At 26.2% G+C, this 24,654-nt stretch overlaps 2 protein-coding genes across 2 annotated transcripts; one reads left to right on the forward strand and one right to left on the reverse strand.

The window, feature by feature from the left end:
• Positions 1-922: 922 nt before the first annotated feature.
• Positions 923-3,980, reverse strand: LOC110606341 (trihelix transcription factor DF1). Its single transcript, XM_021745101.2, has 3 exons — positions 3,578-3,980; positions 1,389-2,872; positions 923-1,309 (listed from the first exon to the last, which is right to left on the reverse strand). Exons 1-3 carry the CDS (start codon positions 3,871-3,873, stop codon positions 1,299-1,301), a joined length of 1,791 nt encoding a protein of 596 aa, XP_021600793.1. The 5' UTR covers positions 3,874-3,980; the 3' UTR covers positions 923-1,298.
• Positions 3,981-20,038: 16,058 nt separating this feature from the next.
• On the forward strand, positions 20,039-22,306 carry LOC110609861 (WAT1-related protein At1g43650). The gene is made up of 7 exons (XM_021749685.1): positions 20,039-20,276; positions 20,373-20,435; positions 20,516-20,632; positions 20,724-20,979; positions 21,054-21,212; positions 21,771-21,922; positions 22,046-22,306. Exons 1-7 carry the CDS (start codon positions 20,074-20,076, stop codon positions 22,188-22,190), a joined length of 1,095 nt encoding a protein of 364 aa, XP_021605377.1. The 5' UTR covers positions 20,039-20,073; the 3' UTR covers positions 22,191-22,306.
• The last annotated feature ends 2,348 nt before the right edge of the window (positions 22,307-24,654 follow it).

Genomic DNA, 24,654 nt, shown 5'->3' on the forward strand with positions numbered 1-24,654 from the left:
GCTTCTTAAGGGAATTTTCACTTTAATTTTCATTCCATGTCTGATATAAGAGTGTGGTTTAAATTTATTTTTTTTAAAATTTATTTTTTATTTAAATTAAAATAATTAATTTATATTATTTAATAATTTTTTACAGAATTTTTAAATATTATAATTCACTAATATTTCGAGATGAATTTATTTCGTATTACGGATAATTGATTTCTCTCGTGATATTAATTTTATACGATTTTTATAATCAATTCAGTCCAAATTAATTCAAATAACTTTTAAATTTATTTTTTATTTAATTTAAAATAATTAATTTAAATTATTTAAGAGTTTTATATTAATTATTATATATAATTGTTTTTTTATAAATTAAAGATGTGAAACGTGATAATTTATTTCTCTTTTATTATTTAAATATATATAAAAAATTATTTTTTAAAAAAATATATTCCTAAAATTTTTCTTAAAAATTCATTCATATTAATTAGCATTTAATGATACTATAATAAAATCATATATTTTAAAAATAATTTAGAATGATATTATAAAATTATTATTTTAGTACTATTTTATAAACTTAAATTCTTATGTTTGGAATTAAAATTTCGCAAGATTTCAATTTAATTAATTTTCTTTTTATCAATTCCCTTGTTTAAAATGAAAAAATTAATTTTTTTTAATTTAAAAAATTTTTATTTTATAAAAATTGAAATCTTCATAATTTTATTACGAGTTATTTAAATTTTTTATTATAAAATAAATTATGCTAAATAAAAAAAATAATATAAATTATATTTTATTATTTGAGTGTATATACTAAATACTTAATATATTTCCTTTCTCTCATATCATTTACACCCAAAGAACAGAAAGAAAGATACAGAAGTGCTTTCTTTATTGGTCCTATGATCTACCAAATGTACACAAAGTAAAATACAAATTAGGACTGATTATTCTATTTAATTTCTTTATTTTGTGCAATTTCATCCCTACCCAGTTTCTCTATATAGCTCCAAATAATAATTTATTTTAATTTTCAAACAGAAATAGAAAAAAGAAAAAATAAATTACAAACCAATATTGGTCATCCCACTATAGAAATGGAACCCATGTGAATGGGCACATAAATTAAGTTAATCAAAGAGGTGGCTGCCACAAACAACAGCTTCAGCATCTTCATCCATCCACTATCGGAAGATCTATATTCACAGCCCGGCCATTTTGTCTCAGACTGCTTCTTCTTCCTCATTAAGTTTAGTTTCAATTTGGAGATTTTTTTAACCCTCTTCGCCATTTCTTCATTTAATTTATAACCTTGCTGTAAAAAGAGAGGTTTAACAATGTCGTTACTGATTTTTCTGGTAAGAATTAAGCTTCCAGTGCCTTGTCTCACTCACCATTGCCCAGTGAAGTTGCAGGCTTGCTTGCTACTACCTCAAAACAACTTCCTCCTCCTCCCTCATCTTCTTCCTCGGTGTCTCCGTCGTTGTCATCATCGTCATCTTCAATATCGGCGTCGAGATCCATTAATATTTTCTCCTGCTGTTGAAGAGGCCACTGCTGCTCCGGCCGTGCAATTAAGGGCTCCATTGTGGTTATGGGATGATGAAGTGAAGCGTGACCACCATAGTTGGACAAATTATTACTCTCATTAGGCTTGCTTTTTTCCTTGTATAGAGCATCGAGTTGGTGGAAATATGGACATGTTTTAGAATCTTCTGGCCTCTTCTTGTTGCTTTCTTTCACTTTCTTGAAATACTTGTTTATATTTTCCCATTTCTCTTTGCATCTCTTTGAACTCCTGTTATATCCAAGCTTTTTCATCCCAGATGAGATCTCTTCCCATAGATTTCCTTTAGGACCATTTTCTTGATACTTAGTATCAAGATTGGTTCTAAGATTAATCAGAGCTTCAACTTCAACTTTCGGCCACCTTGAAGATCTTAATATATCATCAGTCTGTCCATTATCCTTCTTCATAACATCCCAATAATCCATTACTACTGATACACAAGGAGCTGGTGGTGCTGGCCTAGGCTGTGGTGGCGCCGTCGCGTTTACGTGTGTCGGTGCCGGCAACGGAGCTGGAGATGGAACTGGTGCCGCTACTGAAGTTGGTGGTTGTGGAATATCTAGAATTTGTATCGAGTTTTGTTGTCCCGATATCTTTTGCAAGAATGCAATAACAGCAGCATCTTTAGCAGCAGCAGTGGTCCGTTCATGGACGAAAATTTCATGTTCTCTAATAATTCTTGACATCTCTTGCATTCTCCAAGCTTCCTCGCGTGCCATTCTTTCGAGTTCGTGTTTCTCTACTGTTTCCAAAAACTTCCTCTGCAACTCTTCTTGCTTCTTGATAACATCCTTAGTTAGCCTCTCGAAGAAATACTTCCATTTTCTCTTCTTCTTTATCTTTCGAGTTCCCTGAAACCCTTCGTCGGAAGCTGTGGAGGAGGAAGTAGAGCTAGAAAAAAGATGGGAAGTAAGGTTTTGAAAAGATGGGAAATTTGTTTGAGAAGGATTTAAAGGTTGTGATGAAGATATTGGCATAGCATTGATTGCAGGGTCAGGTGATGGAGCTGTAAAATTATTTAATGGAACAGTTGCATGAGAAACACTAGGAGGATTACTAGACCAAGGCAATGTAGCAGCTGCTATGATCGGAGGTTGAGGTTTTGGCGGCGGCTGTGTTGGTGGTGATGGTAACTGGGATTGGTAATGGTGATTTTCGAGAGCCTGTAATTGATCGAAAAATTTATAAGTTTTGCCTTGGGATTTACCAGTTCGGCCTTCTTTGGTTCGCTTGTGATACTTGTACACATTCTCGAACTTCTCCTTGCATTTCTTGGCACTTCGATGATAACCAAGCTCAGCTAGTTTCCTGATCACAACATTTCAAGAACTCCATTTCTGATTTTTATTACAATGGCAAAAAGAAAATAATAATAATTCAATTGTAGAACAAGATCTAAAAACCATTGAGAGATAAAATATTCGAGAAAATAAAGAAACCCAAATAGAAAATGAAGATTTAAATGGGAAAGAAAAGATTATAGAAGACTTAACAAACTATGATGACATGTGAAACCACACCAACCATGTTGAGAGCAATACACATTTTATAAGCTAATTCCTTCTCTCTTCTAGGAATTAAACCGCAAAGAAGGAAAGAAAAAAAAATATATAAAATCAAAAATAGAGAAATTTCTTTTTTCTTTTATCATTACAGCTGATGAAGAAATCTAAATTGAAATAATCTTATTACACCACAAATTAACTTTTAATTTCACTTAATTTGGTGTCCATATTGATTGATCAACATCAACCCCATTTCTCAAATTAATTAATTATCTGTAAGAGATCCAAAGACAAAGAAAAAAGTAAATTGTCCCATCATGTATTAAAGATCCAAAAAAAGAAAAGAGAAAAAACCCAAAAAAAAAAAAATTCAGAAAAAGGTGAATTGAATTAGATCTCCATGCATGAGTAGAATGAAACAGCATGAACTATCAGCAAAAGAGATTAAAATGAATAAGAAAATGGAGAAGAAATTAAATTAAAGAAGAAAAATCCATCAATTAATCACCTGGAAACTTCTTCCCATAATGGACCTTTGAGGTTTGAGTCACGAAACACAGAATCCATATCAGACCTTATCTTCAACAAGGCCAAAGTCTCTTGTCTTGGCCACCGGTTTGAACCGTAGCTCATCTGGTCACCTTCATCAACCCTAATAATACTCTTATCTTCTTCACCTGATAAATTATTTGGAGCAGTGGCAGCAACAGCAGCGCCGACTTGGCCACCTTCATGGACCATAGTGGCGGTGACGACGACATGACCGGAGGTTGGTAACACAGTATTATTGGAGTCACCTTGCATAGGAGGAGTCCTCTATCTACCAAGAATATAAAATCTAAAGGAAAATAGAGCAAGATGGTGAATTCTATTAAGGGTTTTATGAAGATGAGTTGTGAAGTTAAACTTTGTTTAGTTTATTTGGTGGGATCTGCCTGTCAATATCCTTAAAAAAAAGGCTTATTTGAAGGAAATATTAAAAAAAAAAAAAGAATATGGAACATTATTAAGCTGTGGAATTTTTAGCTATCTATCTTTTTTTTTTTTTTTTCTTGGGTTAAAAATACATGTAAATTATAATTTAATTATAAAATTTAAAATGTAAAATAATTTTAATTTTTATATTACAAAATAAATATTGGATTTTTAAATTATGGCTAAGGCGAGGATCGCGACGATGGTGATAATAAAAGTTGGGCCCTGTAGGTCAGCTTTGCTTTTTGGAGTTCAGTGGCCAATGGTAGACTTTGGTTTTCTTCTTAAATTACCAAACTGCCCCCTTATTTAAATTTTATTAGATCAGGAGATTAATAATAGATTGCTACGGTAGCTAGCTTGGGTGTTACCTTTTTTAATGAAAATTCTCCATCTGGTTATTTTATTTTTGATTTGACCAAAATACCCCTCGTTATAATTATTAAAATACAGATAACATCTAGATTTCAATTTCATAAAAAAAAAAAAAATCTAGATTTCAAACTCAAACCGACCCATGGGGAGCAAAACCGTTGAGCCCGTGGAGCCACGCAGATAGAATGGACCAACTTTGAGGTCGATCATTACAGTTTTTGACAAGCTGTCTAATTGGCGAAATCACGAGTTTGACTCTTATTTACCTATTCTAAAACATTTATCTTTATGATGAGAGATAAAATAATATCTTTCATTGGTCAATTATATTCGATATTTTCCCTCATTTGAATTTTTTTTTTTAAAATGTATATAAATGTATTGCCTCTAAACTTTTTTAATATATATATTTCTTTATGTTAAACTTTAAATACTTAATTATTTATATTATATATGTAATTCTTTTTCCCAATTTAAAAACACACTATTCGCTATAGTTAAATATTATGATAATTTTAATTAAATTACTTAATTTTATATAACTCAATATAATTATATATATATAAAATATGACTTAAACAAAATATATAATATGATAAAACTGTACTGTGATTAAGAGAATGTGAGATAATTGACGCATACGATAATCACTATGACGCTCAAGTCAATAAGTTGAAAAGAATAGTGAGTGTAATATAATAATTTAAACTCAAAAGTAATTATGTATTTAATTTTTATATTGTCAAAAAATGAAGTTAGTTATCGCATTTTCTAAAAATTTAATTGGTGTCGGCTAATAGATAAAAAATTTCGCAATTATAGATGTAATAAAATATATTGTATTGCATTCTCTAGCGGTAATTTTTGATGAAGTCTCATTTCGTAGTTTGAGAAAACGAGTCTTAACGAAAAGTTGAGATTTAAAGTGTTTGAGTCATTTTTTCTATCGATGGAATAAATATATTTTGATCAGATGTCTACTCAACATTGAGTAATTATTATGGTACATCATTTTATATATATAAGAGGATGAGAGATTGAAGTATCGAATATAACAACAATCAACTGAATGCATTTATTATTTGTCTAAATTTATGATATTATTAATCGATATTTAATTTTTCTTAAATAAGTATTTCGGAATTATTTATTATAAATATATGAAAAACTTTAAGCAATAATATTTCTGATTATATGTTTTAAAAAATTTATAATTTAAAATTAAAAGGTAGAATAAAAGTGATGTGTACGTAACATAGGAATTAAAGTAGTTCGTTAGAGGAGGACGTATTTAGAGTGTATACAAGTTAGTGATAAATTAAATTTAGTTAGGTTGAGACCTACCATAATAAATACTATTCAAAATTTTATCACATTGAATTTAATTATTATATTTCTTCAATTTATTTTAAAACTCAAATAGTCACCATATATTTAATCCATTTTTATATTTAGTATAATTTAATTGGATCTTATTATTTTCGGGTCAGCGGGTGGATTTGTATTTTATCTACATATTAAATAATTTTTATAAATTAAAATGAATTTAACTTTTATAAAATTTAAAATATTAAATAATTTGTTCAAATAAAAATAATTTATTAATTAAATTGAATGATGTAATTATCCTTTATATTTTATCTAAAGAAAAAAAAAGAAGGAAATTAAAAAGGACTAACGTAGAGAAAAAGTATGTAAAGTCCAAGTTAAAGAAGTAACTTCTCCTAAAGGGTTAGAGGATTTAGGACGTAAAGTTACAAAGACAAGGATGATTCAATTATTGAGTATTGGAGAAAGAAAATGGATTGCCAACACATGACTGTGTGGGACCCAATATCAATCAACACCAATTTATTTATTTTTTATTTATATAATTATAATTACTAATAATTAGTTTCTGTAATAATATTTACTGAATAAAGACTAATCAGAGTTAATTTAGTAATTAAAGATATATTATCTCATTGACGTAAATTTACATTTCAAATTCCAAACCCAAAAGAATATTTGCAAAATTATTTAATGGTTCATTTTGATTACGGCAAAATTTGGTAATATTAATAGCATATACTTAGGCCATAATCAATAATATTAATTAATATAACACAATAATTATATCTGATAATATACGATTTCATTCGTAAAAAAAAAAAATTCAGATATTATAATTATCGATATGAGACGTTAGAAAAAATTATTGTTATAAAACATATTTCAATTGATTGCTATATGTTACACTTATAATCGTGACATTCTATAATCATGACATTCTATATTCATTAACAGGTGATAATAAAAATTTTAAGAGATTTAATAATTAAATTCACTTTCTTACCGCATAAAAACTCATGAATACAGAGGTTAAGATATACGATCTTATTTAACCACTCTTGAATTTAAGCAATTCATTATACTCACATTGTTTTTTAATTTATTAATTTGAGCGTTAGAATAGCTGTAATAGATATCAACTAATTTTATACAAGTAAATATTATAAAAAATAACTTTTTCATAATTTAGTCGCTTGATCTATAAAATTTAGGATTTTGATTATATTAAATATTATTTTTAAAATTATTATTTGATAATATATATATACATTGTACTAATTATTAATCAATATAGGGTTGGTAGTAACATGGGTTTAAAATAATTTATGCACCAAAATCAGAATACTAATCCAATGATATTATTACATGATTATGATGAATCAATAATACCTTATTTCAATAATAGACAATTATTGCTTGCAAATGGATGAGAATCAAAGATTAGATTTAGGTTAATCAATTACAACATTGAAGAATATGATTGAGTTAATAATTAATATTTAAAGATTTTCTCATATCATATGTTATGCATTGGTATATTTTTATGTAAAAATTTATTAAAAAAAAATAAAGAGTTAAATGATATATTTGATTGATTTTCTTATAAATATAATATTTAAACTTGTGCAAATAATAGATGCATGCTCTTCTCCTACTCTATCTCTTTAATTATTTTATCTATATAATAAATATTATCAGAATAATTTTTGTTGATAATAAATTATAATTGAGATTTCTAATTTAGTAATTTAAATTTTAAAATATTGATTGTCAAATAATATTTGCTTTTGGGGATTTTCATTTTAGATTATTTTTTAAATTTAGATTGAAAATTTTAATTAAAAATAAAAAATTTAAAAGCATCTTAAAATATGTTGAAATAATTGCTTCATATTCCTAATCAATCAAAGTGATCAACACCTTGACTTTCTTGGATTGGATTAGTAAATGGTAATTAAATATTGAATAATTTATCCATATCTTGTGAAAATTATATTATCCTAATTAAATTTTCTCTATCCTTCTAGTTTCTTGAATACCTTACCGAACTTTGACTTTTTTTTATGAATAAAATAAAATGAAATATAAATAAATTTGTATTAGAAAATTAATAATTAAATGAAATGAAAATGAAAAAATCGATAATTTAGAAATGGAAATTTAATTTCTTGATATTTATATGATTTTTTTTTTCATAATTATTATGCAGAGGGAGTATGAAAGAGAATACGTAATTGATGGTGATGAGAAAGGCCGAGTAGCTAAGTCAATCACTAGTCAAATTTTTTTTTTTTTATGATATATTTTAATTAAGATTTGTTTGTTTTCAAAAAAATACCTTTTGAATATTTTTTGGTATTTAAAATATTTTAAAAAATTAATTAATAAAAAATATTTTTTCATTAGATGAAAAATTATATAATTTTTTACCTTTAAAAAAATTTATTAAAATCTCTTTATATAAATTAATTAATATATTTTATTTTTTGAAATTAAATTAAATAATAAAAAATAAATTATTTTATTGAAATTTTTTTTTCAAATATAATTATTTTCTGCACTTAGTTTTCTTATAAAATAAAAAAATAATATGAAGGTGTATTTAGTTATAAAAAATAATTTTTTAATTTTTATCTCTAATTTTATTTTTTTGTTTTATTCCTTATAAAAAAATTGAAAATATATGTTCATTTCATACCATATTAAAAATTATTTTCAATTAAAAATTTATATTAATTTAAAATAAAAAATAAATTCATGCATACTTAAATATATACATATAATTATTAAAAAACGAATTTTATTTATATAAACTTATTTGTATATAGAATTTCGTGTTTTCCATTTTGAAAAATTAATTTTTTTAATTTTTTAATATAATAAACAAAACATAAAAAACAATCATTTTAATATTTTATATTTTTTTATAAAATTTATAAAACACAAAGTTTATTTTTCATTTTCTGATTATAATAAAAAAATAAAATAAACATGTTTTTTAATTAAAAAAATAAAAAATAAACATATTTTATACAATTAAACATGTTCTTATATTTATTGATTTATTTTTTTAATTTTATAGTCATGTAAATGAATTAAATTGTTTATGAGTTACTTAAAATTCGGTTCGATAAAATTTTAATTAAATTCAATTTAATTTTTAAATAAATTAAATTTGAATTTAATTTTTAAATAAATTAAATTCGAATTTAATTTTTAAATTTATTTAATAAATAAATTAAATTTGAGTTTTATAATATTCGGCTGTTTAGTAAATGAATTAAATTTGAGTTTTATAATATTCGGCTAGTTAGTGAGCTCGATTCATTTTTCGGTCTCGTGAACAGTCTCGTTAAACATGCTGAGATTAATATTATAAGAAAAATAAATTCAACCTATATATTTTCATCACATAAATTTAAATTTTTCAAAATTCAGCTTTACACAGTTAAATTACTCTTAAAATTTAAGAATATTCATATTGTTAAAATATAGCTAATTTATATATATTTATTTAATTAAAATTATTTAATTTTAAATTTATTAATTTTAAATTAAAATTCATTATATATAAATAAATTAAATTTTTCGTAAATTATTCAAGAATAAACTCAATAAAAATTTAATTCGTTTAAACTTAATTATTAAATGAGTCAAATTTAAATTTATTAATATTTTCAAATTCGAAAATTCGAGTTGGATTCGGGTTAAAAAACTTTCAGTAAATTAAATTTAATCTTTTCAAAATTTCACTCAATTCAGTTGAACTTACTTTTAATTTTAACAAATAATGTATATTTTTTTGAAATTCAAAATTACGTATATTGATCAAAGACGTTCACAAGCAATGAGAAAAAAAAAACCCTTTCCATATAAAATATTAATTTTCAATTTATTTTTAACTTATAATAATGAAATAAATTAAATGGCCCTAAATATAATATGTATAAGGAAATGTTTGATTTAGTTCTTGATATAATTAATAGCTAATTAATAAATATCTAATTAAATATATTAATATGTTTGAAAAAAAAATATAACAAAAACTGTAATTTATCAATTAAAATTTTATTAATTATAAATTTGTGGCTTCAAATTAATTCTTTTGGTATCAATAACTTATTTAAAATTATAAAAGCAATAAATAAATAAATAAACTATTAATATTAACAGAGAAAAGCCAAGTTGGTTAACATGGAGGACATGTGAAGGAATATATCAACCATGTGGGTTAAGCACCTGGAATTATCTGGCTCCCTCATATTAAAGCAGCCTCAACTGGATTATTTTTATTTTATTTTAATTATTTTTAAATATTTTTTTAATTTATAAATTCATTTTTTCGATTAATAATTAATTAAAATTATTCAATTATTAAAAAATAATTGTTAATAATTAGCAATTGACTGTAGCTATTCAATTATTGGGTATTCACTTTTTTCTTCAAATAATTTCAGAATAAAAAATTAATTGATTTAATTAATCTTTTAAGTAATAAAAAAGTATTTATTCTGTTATTCACATTGTCGGTAGTGTTAAAAAAATTATTAATAAGCTTTTTTGTTAAAGGAGAACACTTGGGTAGTGCTTTTATGGATTCTAAGCCGATCTCTGGATGGAACACAAAAGCAAGAGCACGTGCAACACATATGCCTTTATTGATTATTTGAAAAAAAAAAACAATAATTACAGACAGAGGGCATATGTTGTCTAATAATAATTTTTAAATAATAATAATAATAAATATGTGAATGCTTCTGGTATAAATGATACTAGGATGGATTGTGTGATAATTAATTGAATTAAATTAAAATAATTTATATTTTAAAATTAAAAAATAAAAAAATTATTAAAAATTTAATCATCGAGTCGAATCGAATTAATTTAATCTAAATTATTTTTTTTCTCTAATTTAATTTAGTTTGATTCATAAATTTTCGACTGAATGCTAAAAGAAATAAGTTCTTCAAGCCGTCGGGCAGACCAATCTGGTTGGGTAACGTCTTTTGGATCTTTTGTGGGCTCATTAATAAAACAATTGGGCCAACGAAGGATGAAAGCAAATACGACATTGCAACGTGGATAAATTTTATGCATTATTTAATCTTTGATTATCTTAAACGAAAATGAGGAAAATGGAGTATATTCTATTTGATATTTCAATTTTATCAAATATTTAATTATTTAATTTATTTGATTGGTGAAAAATATTATTGTAAATTACAACGTTTCGACTTTTTATTACAATTTAATAAAATTTAGAAAAACAATAGTTGTCGTTTTATTCAGAAATCAAAGGTTATTTAATTTAATAAATTTAATCATATTATTTTTTAAATAATATAATAATATTTTGAATTATATATATGTACATATATTCCCTTTTTAACTAAAATTTGAAATGGAGCATAATGCTACTTAAAGGCCCACAAGGTTTTTAATAAAGCCCAATTATCCAAGGATCAAAGAGCTAGGGCTGTAAATGAGCCAAGCTATTCGTGAGCTACTCGAGACTCGACTCGATAAAAACTCGACCGAGTTCGGCTCGTTTTTTAAACGAGCCAAGTTCGAGCTCAATTTTGAGGCTCGTCACTTAAACGAGCTGAGCTTGAGCTCCATAGTATTCGGTTCGTTAAGACTCGCGAGCTGGCTCGTTTTTAGGCTCGCGAGCTGGCTCGTTGAGAAAGCTCGCGAGCAAGCTCGTTGAGAAGGCTCACGAGTAGGCTCGTTAAATAGGCTCGTGAGTAATATTGTTTAAATAAATTGGTGAACCAATTCGTTAAATAAATTTATGAACAAGTTCATATATTATTAAAAAAATAAAAATAACTATAAAGTTATAAAATTTAAACTATTATAAATACTTGAAAATTATAGTATTGAAAATTACAAATAATTAAGATTAATTATTATAATTAATATTCTTTAAAATTAAATTATAAAAATCTTTTGTATATAATTATTATAATAAGATTCCATAAAATTAATGTATAATCACAAATAATCAATATTAATTATTATAATAAGTATTCTTTAAAATTATAGTACTACATGATAAATTGAGTTGTAAAAATTATATACATTTTAAAATTAAAATATAATTATAAAAATTTTTTTGTATATAATTAAGCATACAGTATAAAAGATGATAATAATTATCAAAGTATATTAATAATAATTAATTAAGGTTATATGGATGTTGAAGTTGAAATTCAAGTTAACTAATTGAACAAGCATGAAGATGATTATGAAGATAATTAAATTATATTAGCTTGTTTCAACTGTTGGAAGTTGGAATAAACTTTATTCGTTTGATATTAAACTTTGTGTGTAATCTAATTTTATTATGTCATTGAATTTATATTTATTTGTGTTATTTTAATTATAAATTGTGTTACGTAATTTTTTTTATGTACACTCTCTTTTTTTTATATTATTTAAATTAATGATGATTAAAAACTGATTAAAGTGTAATTATTAATTCGAGCTCGAGTCTGAACTTGAGCTCAAACCAAACTTTTTAATTTTGAGCTCGGTCTCGAGCTTTTTTAACGAGTTTCTTAATCGAGCTTTCCGAATTCGAGCTCGAGTTTTATTAACGAGCTTCTTAATCGAGCTTTTCGAGCTCGAGCTCGAATTAGGCTCGTTATTAAATCAAACGAGCCTTTCACGAGTCGAGCTCGAATCGAGCTCGATTATAATATTTAATTCTCGAGCCGAGCTCGAATCAAATATTAGAGCTCGAGTCGAGCTCGAGCTCGAGCTTCCAAACTTTTTTAATAAACGAGCTTGAGCTTTACAAAGCTCGGCTCGGCTCGGCTCGATTACACCCCTACAAAAAGCTATGAATCTAACCTTCCCCCAACTATTTATTTTCAGAAAAATAAAAGATAGTAATTCATTAATATAGAAAAAGATCAAAGGCTTGAAGCCTAAATAGGTATATGGATTAAAGATGAGTAAATCCAAGGAAAAATATGACAAATGAAAAATTATTTTAAATTATAAATCTGAATTAATAATTTAACTCGGTTAAAAATCTAAAAAAATAAATTAAAATAATATTACTATTTTTGATGTTGTAGCTATTTGATGAGAATAAATATGGTTTCTCCTAAAAGATATTGATCGAAAGAGTTAGCATTTAAACTCCCACTAAAGCATCAACGGAGACTATTACAGTATCTTTAAACCGCTCGCAATATAGAAAATTCTTATTTAAGGTTTCCAATGCCATAAAAAATCTAAAGGATCCACCTTAAAAAACGAGGCGTTCATTCTCATGGTCAAGATGGTAAGTTCACTCTAAGTTAAGGAGACTTTATATAGCCCAGAAGAAAACTCGTAGATAGATGTGATAACGAGATCTCTGACTTATTGACTTTAAAATGCGCTTCTATGAACTATTGTCTTATAAATACTCCTAAAAAAGAGACTATCAATGTGTCATGAGTTGAGAAATTTCTAGACCTATAATAAACAAAAAACAAATAAAATCAAATAAAGAGAATACAATACATCCAATAACCAAATCCCTTAACATTATGACTTGCTATCATAATCACCAAAATCAAGCTTTATTTATATCTCACCTAACTATGGAAGAGAAAACATATAATCGGGTAGAAAAGTCCTCTTATTGTTTAAAAGGATAGAAAAAAAGTCTTCTAAAAAGTCAAGAAAGAATATAATGCATCCAATAACTAAATCTCTTAACACATCAAAATCACCAAAATCAAGCTTTATTTATACTTCACCTAATGGTAGAAAAGAAAACCTATAATCGGGTAGAAAATGACCACTCATTATAAAAAAATCTTCTGAATATACAAGAGATGAACTGAATCTTAAAACAGAAGTTCTCTCTATCAAATATTCTTATTTTTGTTTTTCTGATCTTATAATTAGTGGTGTAAAGAATAGAAAATGTATAAGAGTGCGTATTATTTCATTTTCTTTTATTTCATTTATCAATTTTATAAAATTATATAAATATATTAATTTAACTATTATTGACTACTTAATTAATTATATTTAATTCCAATAAGTTTTAACTTGATAATATTAAAATGGTTTTAATAAGACTATAAAATTTTGAATTAAATTTTGAATGGATGTAATATGAAAAAAAAAACTTCTTAATACTATAATAATTTTAACACATTAACAAATTACATAATTTTTGTTTTTTCTTTATTTTTTTCATATATTTATTCTTTTACTATGTAATTAAATTGCGTTGAAAATCTAATGAGCAAAACAAACTAACTAAAGAATAAAACTAACAATCTAATGATCACTCAAAGTTTAGTCTGGTGGTAAGTTGTAGCAGTCAATTGTCTATTTCCATTGCGAAAGCCGTCCCACGTCGGAAGAATATAAAAAATCAAAATTATATATAATAACTAGTACGAAACTATTAAATAATTTGAATTAATCATTTTAGGTCAAGTGAAAAATGGGTTCAAAAGTTATTTGGGTCAGTTTAGGCCGAGTTGTTTCAATTGGTATCAGAGTCACCTTGAGTCAGACAAATTGTGCGGAACTAGTGGATCTGCGAGAAAAGGGCTACCCGTAAGAGACGAGGTGGAGCCGCCCGAGATATTAGCGAACCACAATACCCGAGAGTCCGGTCCTAATTAACAATCGTAACCGATTCAATTGTGACGAGTACGTCGCAAATTTAGTGGAATCGAGAGTAACAGTCGGATGCCTGCTTCCGTTGTGAAAGCCGTCTCACATCAAAAGATTATAGAAAATCAGAATTGTATATAATAGCTAACACGAAACTATTAAATAATTTAATTTAACCATTTTGAGTCAAGTGGAAAATGAGTCTAAAAGTTATTCGGACTGAACTGTTTCATAAATATATCTGAATAAATCTGAGAGGTGTCAGGTTTACCACTATTTATTACTTTCATAATCGGCTAAATCAAAGAACAACTCCTAGCAATTTATTCTCACCTAAAAATCGTCCATCGCCCTAGCATGTAAACCATTAATTTCTAAAAACCACCTAAACAATAAAAATATAAGGAAATTCCAATCTTCAGACTCAATCCAAACAAAAACTTGTTGCCCCCTTCACTCTTTGTCTCTCTTTTTTTCTCTCTCTAACTTTTCTCTCTATCGTCTAAGACTTTTGGCTATTCACAACTTTTATCAGAACTTGTGAAAGATGCCTAAGAGAGGTAACTAAGTAGGTGTCGTCATCATCATCATGATGACTATAATCAGACTTAGCCTTTAGGAAGCAATTACAATGGTAACTGGTAAGACAGAGACATGCGTATGCTAAGGATAGACTCCATTAATGCCACAGTTTGGGCTGTGGCCATTACTGTATTAGACTAGTCCCTTTCACTCAATACGTTCAAAGCCTATTTTCAACGTGACTTATTGTGGAAAATTTCAATATATTCCCAAAATTACTGAAAAAAAAAAAGCTTTTATATGTTAATTTAATTTCTTTTATACCCATTGTAACAAAGTTTCTTAATTTTATATAATTCTGTATATACTGTAGACCATCAATGTATAGTGAAAGAAAAACATGGGATTGCTCCCAAACACTCATACACGGGTTCAGCTGTTGTCTGACAATGGTAACACTTTTAGAGCACGAGGGAAAAGTGTTATATATATCTCTTTTATCTTTAAAAATAACTTTTTTAAAAAATATTTAATTTTGTTTTAACAAAAAAAAAATTACAAGACCCAATTGTCTTGGCAAATAATATAATTAAAAGAAAAGATATTGACTAAAAATCAGTAAAGATCAATCCAGATTAAAGTAAATTAAACAAACCAATCAAATCACCAATCCACAATAGTCCAGTACGTTTTGCTAGCTTATCAAGCCATCGCCACGAGGAGAAGCATCACCTATTCTAGCCACTCTGCAGGCGAGCCACTGTCATGATCCCATTCCACTGGATTGGGATAAGAATTGAAACACATTGTAAAATGCATATTGTCACAGCTGGAGGATTAGAATTCATGTTTCCATTCATTTAGAATGATGTAAGAGGAGTGGGAGAGATGTAGTACTATTGAAAATAGGAAGAAATAGTGGACCCACTGCAGGCACTCCTCCACTGTAATGGCAGGCCTCAATTTTCTCCCTTACATGTACAGTTGAGCACATGTACAAATGAAAATGAGATAAACCTGCAGCTTCTAATGTGGTAGGGCTTCATGATGCTGATTTCAAACAGCACACTACCCAAAAGTTTTCAAAAATGGCATTAACTTAAATTGATTTTTTTTTAAAAAAAAAAAAATCAGTGAGTTTCACATGTTTTTAAAGTTTCCTGAAATTTTCTATGAATTTTTTACAAGATTCTCATTTCAATGTACTTCCATAACGAGCAAAATATTTTTTTGATCGAAACCTTTTACCATATATTTTATAAAATATTCTCTCGAATAATAAAATATTTTTTAGATCGAGACCTTTTAATATTAAATGGAAAAACTCTAATACTATGTTAAATTTAAGTCAAATTTATTTCACCTCAAAAGTCAACTCAAAAGAAGAAGTGCCTGCAATACGTTACTTCGAATTCAACGAATATTAGGTCTAACTAGCCAATATCTTGGCTCCAATGGACTGCGACATTTTATCTGGTCTAATATAACAATGAGAGCACATGTTTATTTTCCAAGAAAAAAAAATGTTTTTTTTTTCTTTTCGTAGATTATAAGAATTTTGAGATCAGCCAACTGTGCATTCGTCAAAATCCATAAGAAAACAGATTCTCATCAAACCAAACAGCAAAAAGATAAAGACCTCATTCCAGGTATATGTCTTGTGTATATAATCATCCAATTAGTCATATCTAAATTTGTGATAATTACACATGTGATTATTCATAAATATCTCACTGCAATAACAAAAGAAAATTTCAATTATAACCTAAATTTTTATAAATCTTCATGATTTTTGTATTAGACTTCTAAACGAATGATGAAATTAAGACCGTTCAATAGTTAATTTGGATCAAATTTGAATCTAAACCATTAATCATTATAAAATTTGTTATTTGGATTTATAATCATAGTCTAATCCAATCCAATATCTCTTATTCTTTGGTTAATCATTTAATAATATCATATTCATTGACTATTAAAATAAAATTTATCTAATTATAAAATACAATAAAAAATTATTTATTCATATATTACCAGTAAATTTATTAAAATAATAAAAACATAATTGAAAAAATATAAATTAAAAAATATTATAATAATTAAATTTATTAGTTTGAATTGGTTGAATTTAATGAATTAATCTAATCTACGAACACTCTAACTGAAACGATAATATAGTTACGATAGTAAAAATTATATTGTAAATTTTTTGAAAGTAATTTTTATTTATACGGAGCAATATATCTATCTAATTAATATTTAGGTAAATTATAAAAAAAAATATTTTATAGTTTAATGTCTTTTTTCAAGTAGGAACGCATGATTCGATTAGTGATAAAAAAGATTTTATAATTTTACAGTATTAATAAAACGAGACGTTTTACTTTTTATATAAAAATCAAACAGACTCGAAAATTATTTTAAACCATTGTAAGAAGAAGTCAAGGCTAGTCAAGGCTAGGGGTGAGCAGTATTCGGTTCAAACTAAAAAAATCGTTCGAATCGAATCGATTTGAAAATTTAGTTCGGTTTTTTATATATTTCGGTTTGATTTTTAATTTTAAAAATTTCGATTATTTCGGTTCGGTTCGGTTTTCATCAGAAAAAACCGAAAAAACCGAACCGAACCGATTAGTGATATTAATATATTTTTTCAATAATATAGAGAAATTAAATCATATTAAGATTAAAATATTTTAATTAAATTTTAAAATATTAAAAATAAAGTGTAAAAAATAAAAAAATTATTAAAAATCGAAATCGATCAAACCGAATCGAATCGAACCGAATCAGACCGGTTCGGTTCGATTCGATTCTGATCAAAATCGGTTCGGTTTGATTTTTATAAACACTAAAATTTCAGTTTTTGATTTATTCGATTCGGTTCGATTTTAAACCGAACCGACCGAATGCTAACCCCTAGTCAAGGCTAAATTAGCTAGCCCATCAATAACACATTACTATTCTACAAGTTAGTATTTATGTCAGTTTCCAAAAACGCAATCTCTTTGCACTGCTTTTATCAAAGTTACCTTTGATCGTACTATCGAGCACTTAGTTACTTAGTTTTAAAGAAACTATAAATAATTAGTATTTATAAGCTATGGTGGGGTATAAATTATTAAAATATTTTTTTTAATGAACTTTCATTAAATTACACAAAAATTTAAGAAAAAGGCAATAATAATTAATGTGGATCTCAAAGTCTAGTCGCATGCTTTTCACTTTTGCGCGATTGATCACTCACATGCAAAGCAAAATGCCTGATCCTCTGAAGAAGAAGCTTAAACCAGACATAATTTCAAAGACAAGGGATATGCTCTGCTATATATAAAAGAACAAACTTTCACATGTAATTGTGAAGTGAAAGCACTTTGGATTGCCAAAGTTCCAACGTTGCACATTGTAATCTGTTTTGTTGGCTAAGCTCCAAGCATGACATTAAAGGAAGAGACCCCTCAAAAAGCTATTGTTTTGGTGGCCATTTATGAGATTCTTAAGCTGATATTTTGTTCGTACGTAGTGCAAACACACTCAACAAAGCTATAAGCTAGTGCTCGCCAACACCCAGCACAATACTTCACCACCTTAATTATAAACAGTGGGTTCTGCTAGTAATCTACAAATGTACTTCATGTCTTTTTCTTATCGTCATTAGCATAATCGAAAATCTTTGTTCATAATAATCTTTATTCAATGAAATTTTAATTTATAAATATAATAGTTTTAATTGAAATCTCAAATTTATTTACCGATTATGAAATAATTTTAATGTTTAAAATCAAATTATAATAAATAAATTATATATAAACTATTTTATGAGTAATTAAATGGAAAACTCAAAAGGAGTCTATTCACAAAAATATATATATACATATAATTTATTTATAATTTCTAAAAAATTATGGTTTAATGTCTTTATTTTAATAAAACAATAACGTTTAAAAAAAATTACTATTCAGTCTATATTTGACCTCAAAATTTATTGATTAGTTTTTTAGTTTTAAAAAATATATTAAAACGTTTTTAATGTTTATATATATTAATTAATTTTTTTTTGTTAATTTTAACTATTAAATATTATAAAAAAGTTTAAAATATTTTTGATATAGAGAAACTAATTAGTAGATTTTTTTATAAATATGAGAAACTAATTAATAAGTTTTCTAAATCATATAGAGTAAAGAGTACAATATTTAACGATTAAAATTAATGACGAGTTTAATTAATAAATTTTTTAAAACATAACAGTTAAAATATTTTTTAAATAAAAAAACCAATTAATTAACTTTTTTACAATATAAAAATCAAATAATAATTTTTTTAAAAAATGATTGTTTAATCTCTTTATTTTAATATATTAACTATTTAATCTTTTTATTTAAAAAAAATACATTAGCTAATTAATCTTATAGTTTTACTCCCTCTAATCCCAGTCTATTTTAAATCTTTTATGCTAGTAAAAATATTAAAAGAAAATAGAAATTATTATTATGAGTAATAATTTTTTTTTTTTAGAACTGACACTTTTCATCTAATAACCTTACTATCTGACTAAATATATGATTACAGTACTAATTTAAATTTAAACCCTACAAAATAAAGTATAATTATATTTTCCACATTATAGGGAATTGCATGAAATTCAAACTGTCACCTCAATGATAGAAGGGACTAAGTGAAAAAACCAAGATAAAGATTATGTAATTTACTTTTTCAAAATAAGTATTTATAAATATACTATATAAATAAAAAAACCTAAAATATAAGAAAGGCTTTCTCAATTTTTTTTTGTTTTAATAAATAAACCAATAATAAGATAAAAAAATTTCTACTTTGTGAAATCCAAAGTTACTATATTTTATTTTTCCATTTTAATTTGATCATTCAGAAATTTTCAAATTACAAATTATAATATATTAATTAAATCATGTATCATATATACTTCAAATATTTAATTAAATTGATAGAGAAAAAAATTAATTAAATTAAATTTTTTTAAAAAATTACACTTTAATATTATGTGGGACCAAAGAAAACAAAAGAAACTAAAGAAAAAAAAAAGAAAAAAAGAAAAAAAGAAAAAAAAAAAACTCCTCTATATATTGAAGAGTTTGTGATTCAAAAGAGCAGAGATTACCAAAAATAGACAAAACATAGTGAGATATGAGGAGCATAGTTGAGTATGCAAATGTAGTGGAGAGCCATAAGCTTTACATAGCAGTGCTCTTCATACAGTTTGTTTATGCAGGGATGGCTTTGCTCTCCAAGGCAGCCATTTCCAGAGGAATGAATCCTTTTGTTTTTGTTGTTTATAGACAAGCTTTTGCCTCAGTTGCATTGGCTCCCTTTGCTATCTTCCTTGAAAGGTTTGCTTCATTAATTAATTTGCAGCACCTTCTCTAAGCTTTCTGCCTCTCCATATGTTTGATTTCTCATCAATTCTTGGAGGATTTTCCTTGCAGAAAGAAGGCACCTCCACTGTCAAATGTTTTACTTTGCAAGATCTTTCTGGTTTCCTTTTGTGGGTATGGGCTACTTGAAATCATCTTTGCTCAGAGAAGAAGTTTTCTTATGTATGCATTAATTTTTGTTTTTTCTTTTTCAGATTAACTCTGAGTTTGAATCTCTACTATATTGCAATTAACAATACAACTGCAACATTTGCTGCTGCAACCACTAACATAATTCCTGTCATAACCTTTATAATGGCAGCCCTACTGAGGTGACTCTTTATTTTTTTTTTCTCCATATTAAAAAAATATTTTATATTTTTATATAATGTTATGATTCGTGGGTTTTAATAATATTTTCAGAATGGAAACTGTTTCTATAAAGAATGTCCCTGGAATTGCCAAGCTGATAGGTTCTGCTACAGCTGTTTCTGGTGCTCTAGTGTTTGCTTTTGTAAAGGGACCTCCATTGAAGTTCATGAACTTGAATCAATCCACTCCTGATGATCATATTCAAGACTCATCAATAAAGGGTTGTTGCTCTAGTGGAGAATGGATCAAAGGTTCTCTCCTGATGATCTCAGCCAATATATTATGGTCTTTGTGGTTTGTGTTGCAGGTGATTCTTCCTCCTCCCACTCAGACATGTAATAATATGTGTAAAGCTTTGTTAATCTTGTCTGTGTGTTTTAGGGTCCCATTGTGAAGCAATATCCAGCTAAGCTGCGTCTTACTGCTTTGCAATGCTTCTTTTGCTGTGTACAGTCAGCCTTTTGGGCCATGGCTGTGGAGAGGAATCCTTCAGCTTGGAAGCTTGGTTGGGATCTTCATCTTCTTGCTGTAGCCTATTGTGTATGTACTCTCACTCATCATAAGATATAATTTTGCTTCCATTTTTATAAAAATTTTCATTTTTGTTCAATTACAGCTGATTTTTTCCTATCAAATTATAAAAGAATTTCAACAACTCTATTGGAAATCTTGATTGATAGACCTGCACTGCATATCAAATCAACTATTGGGAATATTTAGCATGTAATAAGCATTCTGCAATTGCATGGCCACTACTTCCAAATGAACAAATTTTTTTTTTACCGTTTGGATGCATGGAATGTGATATTCACTAATCCATCAAAGTTTTTTCCAAATGAACAAATTCTATTTATTTTCTATCCAAACAAATTTAAAAATAAAAATAAAAATAAAAATTTATATCTCCCTTCTTCCCAAGTTTTTTTTTTCCAAGTATAGTTTAAGTGATAGGAGAATGTGATATTCACTAATCCATCAAAGCCGCATTTGCTGGTGTGGCCATATGATGATTTGGTGGTTATGAGCATATTGCTGCCTAATGCCCTATCATATCACCTTCTTCTTTTTTTAACTGACAATGAAGTGAAAACTTTTCAGGGCATAACTGTGAATGGGATTTGCTATTGGCTGCAAGTTTGGACAATAGAGAAGAAAGGACCAGTTTTTGCTTCAATGTTCACTCCTTTAGGACTTCTCCTTACTGCCATTTTCTCTGTGTTCCTGTGGAGAGAAACTCTTCATTTGGGAAGGTCAATATCTTTAACATTGTTTTAACGATATTTAACGGCAATTAATTTTTAAAAATTTTAAAAATATTTTAATATATTTTATAAAATGGAGACACTGATTAACGCAAATAATTACTGTTGCAGTATTGGTGGGGCAATTTTGTTGGTGAGTGGGCTTTATGGAGTGCTATGGGGGAAGAAGAAAGAAGAAAGCAAAAGCATGACAAATGAACACAATTCATCAGAAACTAAAGCAGAAATCAAATTGGAGTGTATTACACATCAGTAGTTGATGTGTTGGAAAGAAATTGTAGCCAATGGCCTTTCTCCACACACTCACTCATCACTTGCTCATCATTGTATTTATTATGTAATTTTTAATAATATAAATCAATAAGGATTAAACCAAAAGAAATTCCTAATACTATTAAAAAATCTAAATTATTTAGCTTTTGTAATTAAATAATTAAAAAATATAAATTATTTTTTATAAATAAAAAGATGGGCCATGCCCATGCAGGCAGTTGTCCAAAAGAAGCCCAAATATTGAAACATAGGAGAAAATAGGCCCAATAATTTCAAGCCCAATTGGATCTTTATTGATTCTCACCACACATTGCATTTATTTGGGATACATGCTCAAAGTCTATAATTTAATTCTCACATAAAATAGTTGAGTTTTTTTAATTAATTAAAAAAATTTCATTTTAAAATTAGTAGATGTTATATTATAATATATTTTTTGATATCCCTTTAAAGGTTGTGTTCTTGGAAGGGCAATGATGTAAGCATATGATGTCAACAAAGTGAAAAGTCCAAGGTTGTACAAATATTAAGAGACAAGTGGGATACTAACTTGGATTTTGTGATAGTAATTTTTTTAAAAAAAATTATTTTACAAATAAAATAAAAAAAAATAAAAAAAATCCCTTTACTTCTAAGTACTTAAAAATAAATTTAATTTTTTTTAAAAAAATTAAAATAATAAAATGGGATAAATCAAATTATTTGGTATGACTATTAGCAAGTGGAGTGTATACATTTTTCCCATATAAATTAAATTGGCAAATGACATTAAATTAGAAAAATTAACTGAATTAAATTAATTTAAAATTTTAATTTAACTTTTTATTTATTTTAATTTGATTCGATTTTAAATTTTAAAAGTTTTAATTATTTCGATTCGATTTGATTTTAATCAGAAAAAATTTAAAAAAATCGAATTAAACTGATTAGTGATAATAATATATTATTTTTAATAATATTGAGAGATTAAATTATATTAAAATTAAAATATTTTAATTAAATTTTAAAATATTAAAATAAAGTATAAAAATATAAAATTTATTAAAAATTTAAATCGAATTGAATCAAATCGATTCGATTTAATTCGATTTCTAATTAAAATCAATTCAATTCTATTTTTATAAATATTATAATTTTGATTTTTAATTTATTTAGTTCAAAACCGAACCAACCTAATGTTGCCCTACCTCCAAGAAATTCTTGATTTTTGGCAATCTAACAATATCATCTTCATCCAAATTACTATATCAAAATAAAGCTTTAATGAGGAAAAAATCAATAATGGAATTTTGGGTGAGCAGTCACATAGGGCATCTCAAAACAACATGAAAGTAGACAAATGAATTTTAGTATAGTTTCTCAATCTTCACCTATCCCCACTCTCTCTTGTTTACATCACTAATCATTTTCTTTTTTCCTTTTTTTAATTTTCCAAAGCAAATGTGTTGGCAATTTTACCAACATCAATAGCTCTGTAAACAAAGCAACCTCTTCTGTTTATTTTTAGTTTAGACACTTGGAGTGAATTTTACGAAAGGAATCTCAATTTTTTTAAATAAAATTACTATTTAATCCTTAAACTTTATTACTAATAATGAATATAAGTTGGCAAAGTTGGAAGTAAAATAGATATAAAAATGACATTATTGAGTTGTTAATTTCGTAATTGCCAAATCACACACATACTTTACATTACCAAATGTCTTAAGCATCCTTTGTTTGTTTGTTTGGTTAGCCTAGCTATGCCAAACACAACCCAAAAAATCACAAATCGACATAGCAATTCAATCATTAAATTATAAATTTAGTAAATTTAATGCTGAAATTACATTAAATTAGACTAGGAAAATATCACCTCCACCTACCAATATTACAATAATAATCGTCTAACAATGTTTAAAAAAAAGACGATCATAAATTATTGTTACGTATATTTAAATTAAAGTCAAATATTAAAGACAATCATTTAAAAATTATTATATTTGATCTACCGTTATACTATAGTGATATTTTTGTATAACAGATAAAATCAAACCGAATCAAATAATGACAATAATATATTATTTTTAATAATATCGAAAGATTAAACATAATTAATATTAAAATATTTTAATTAAATTTTAAAATTTAAAAATAAGATTAAAAAATAAAAAAATTTAACCGATCAAACTGAATCAAAACTGACTCGATTCAAATTGATTTCTATTTAAAATCGATTCCATTTGATTTTTACAATCCTTAATTATATATAAAAAATTAAAATTTTTATATAATTGCAGTTGCATATGGAGATTAGCTCCTTTTGAAGCAAGGTATCAAAGAGAAAGATAATATAATTGCAATTAAACTTGTTAATGTGATTTAAGAAATAATTAATGTGTTTGATTTTATTTTTTTTTACAAAGAAAATGTAATACCCGGCTAGATCAGGCATCAGAATTCCTACC

This window comes from Manihot esculenta, chromosome 2 (assembly GCF_001659605.2).
Source record: "Manihot esculenta cultivar AM560-2 chromosome 2, M.esculenta_v8, whole genome shotgun sequence".
Classification (NCBI taxonomy): domain Eukaryota; kingdom Viridiplantae; phylum Streptophyta; class Magnoliopsida; order Malpighiales; family Euphorbiaceae; genus Manihot; species Manihot esculenta.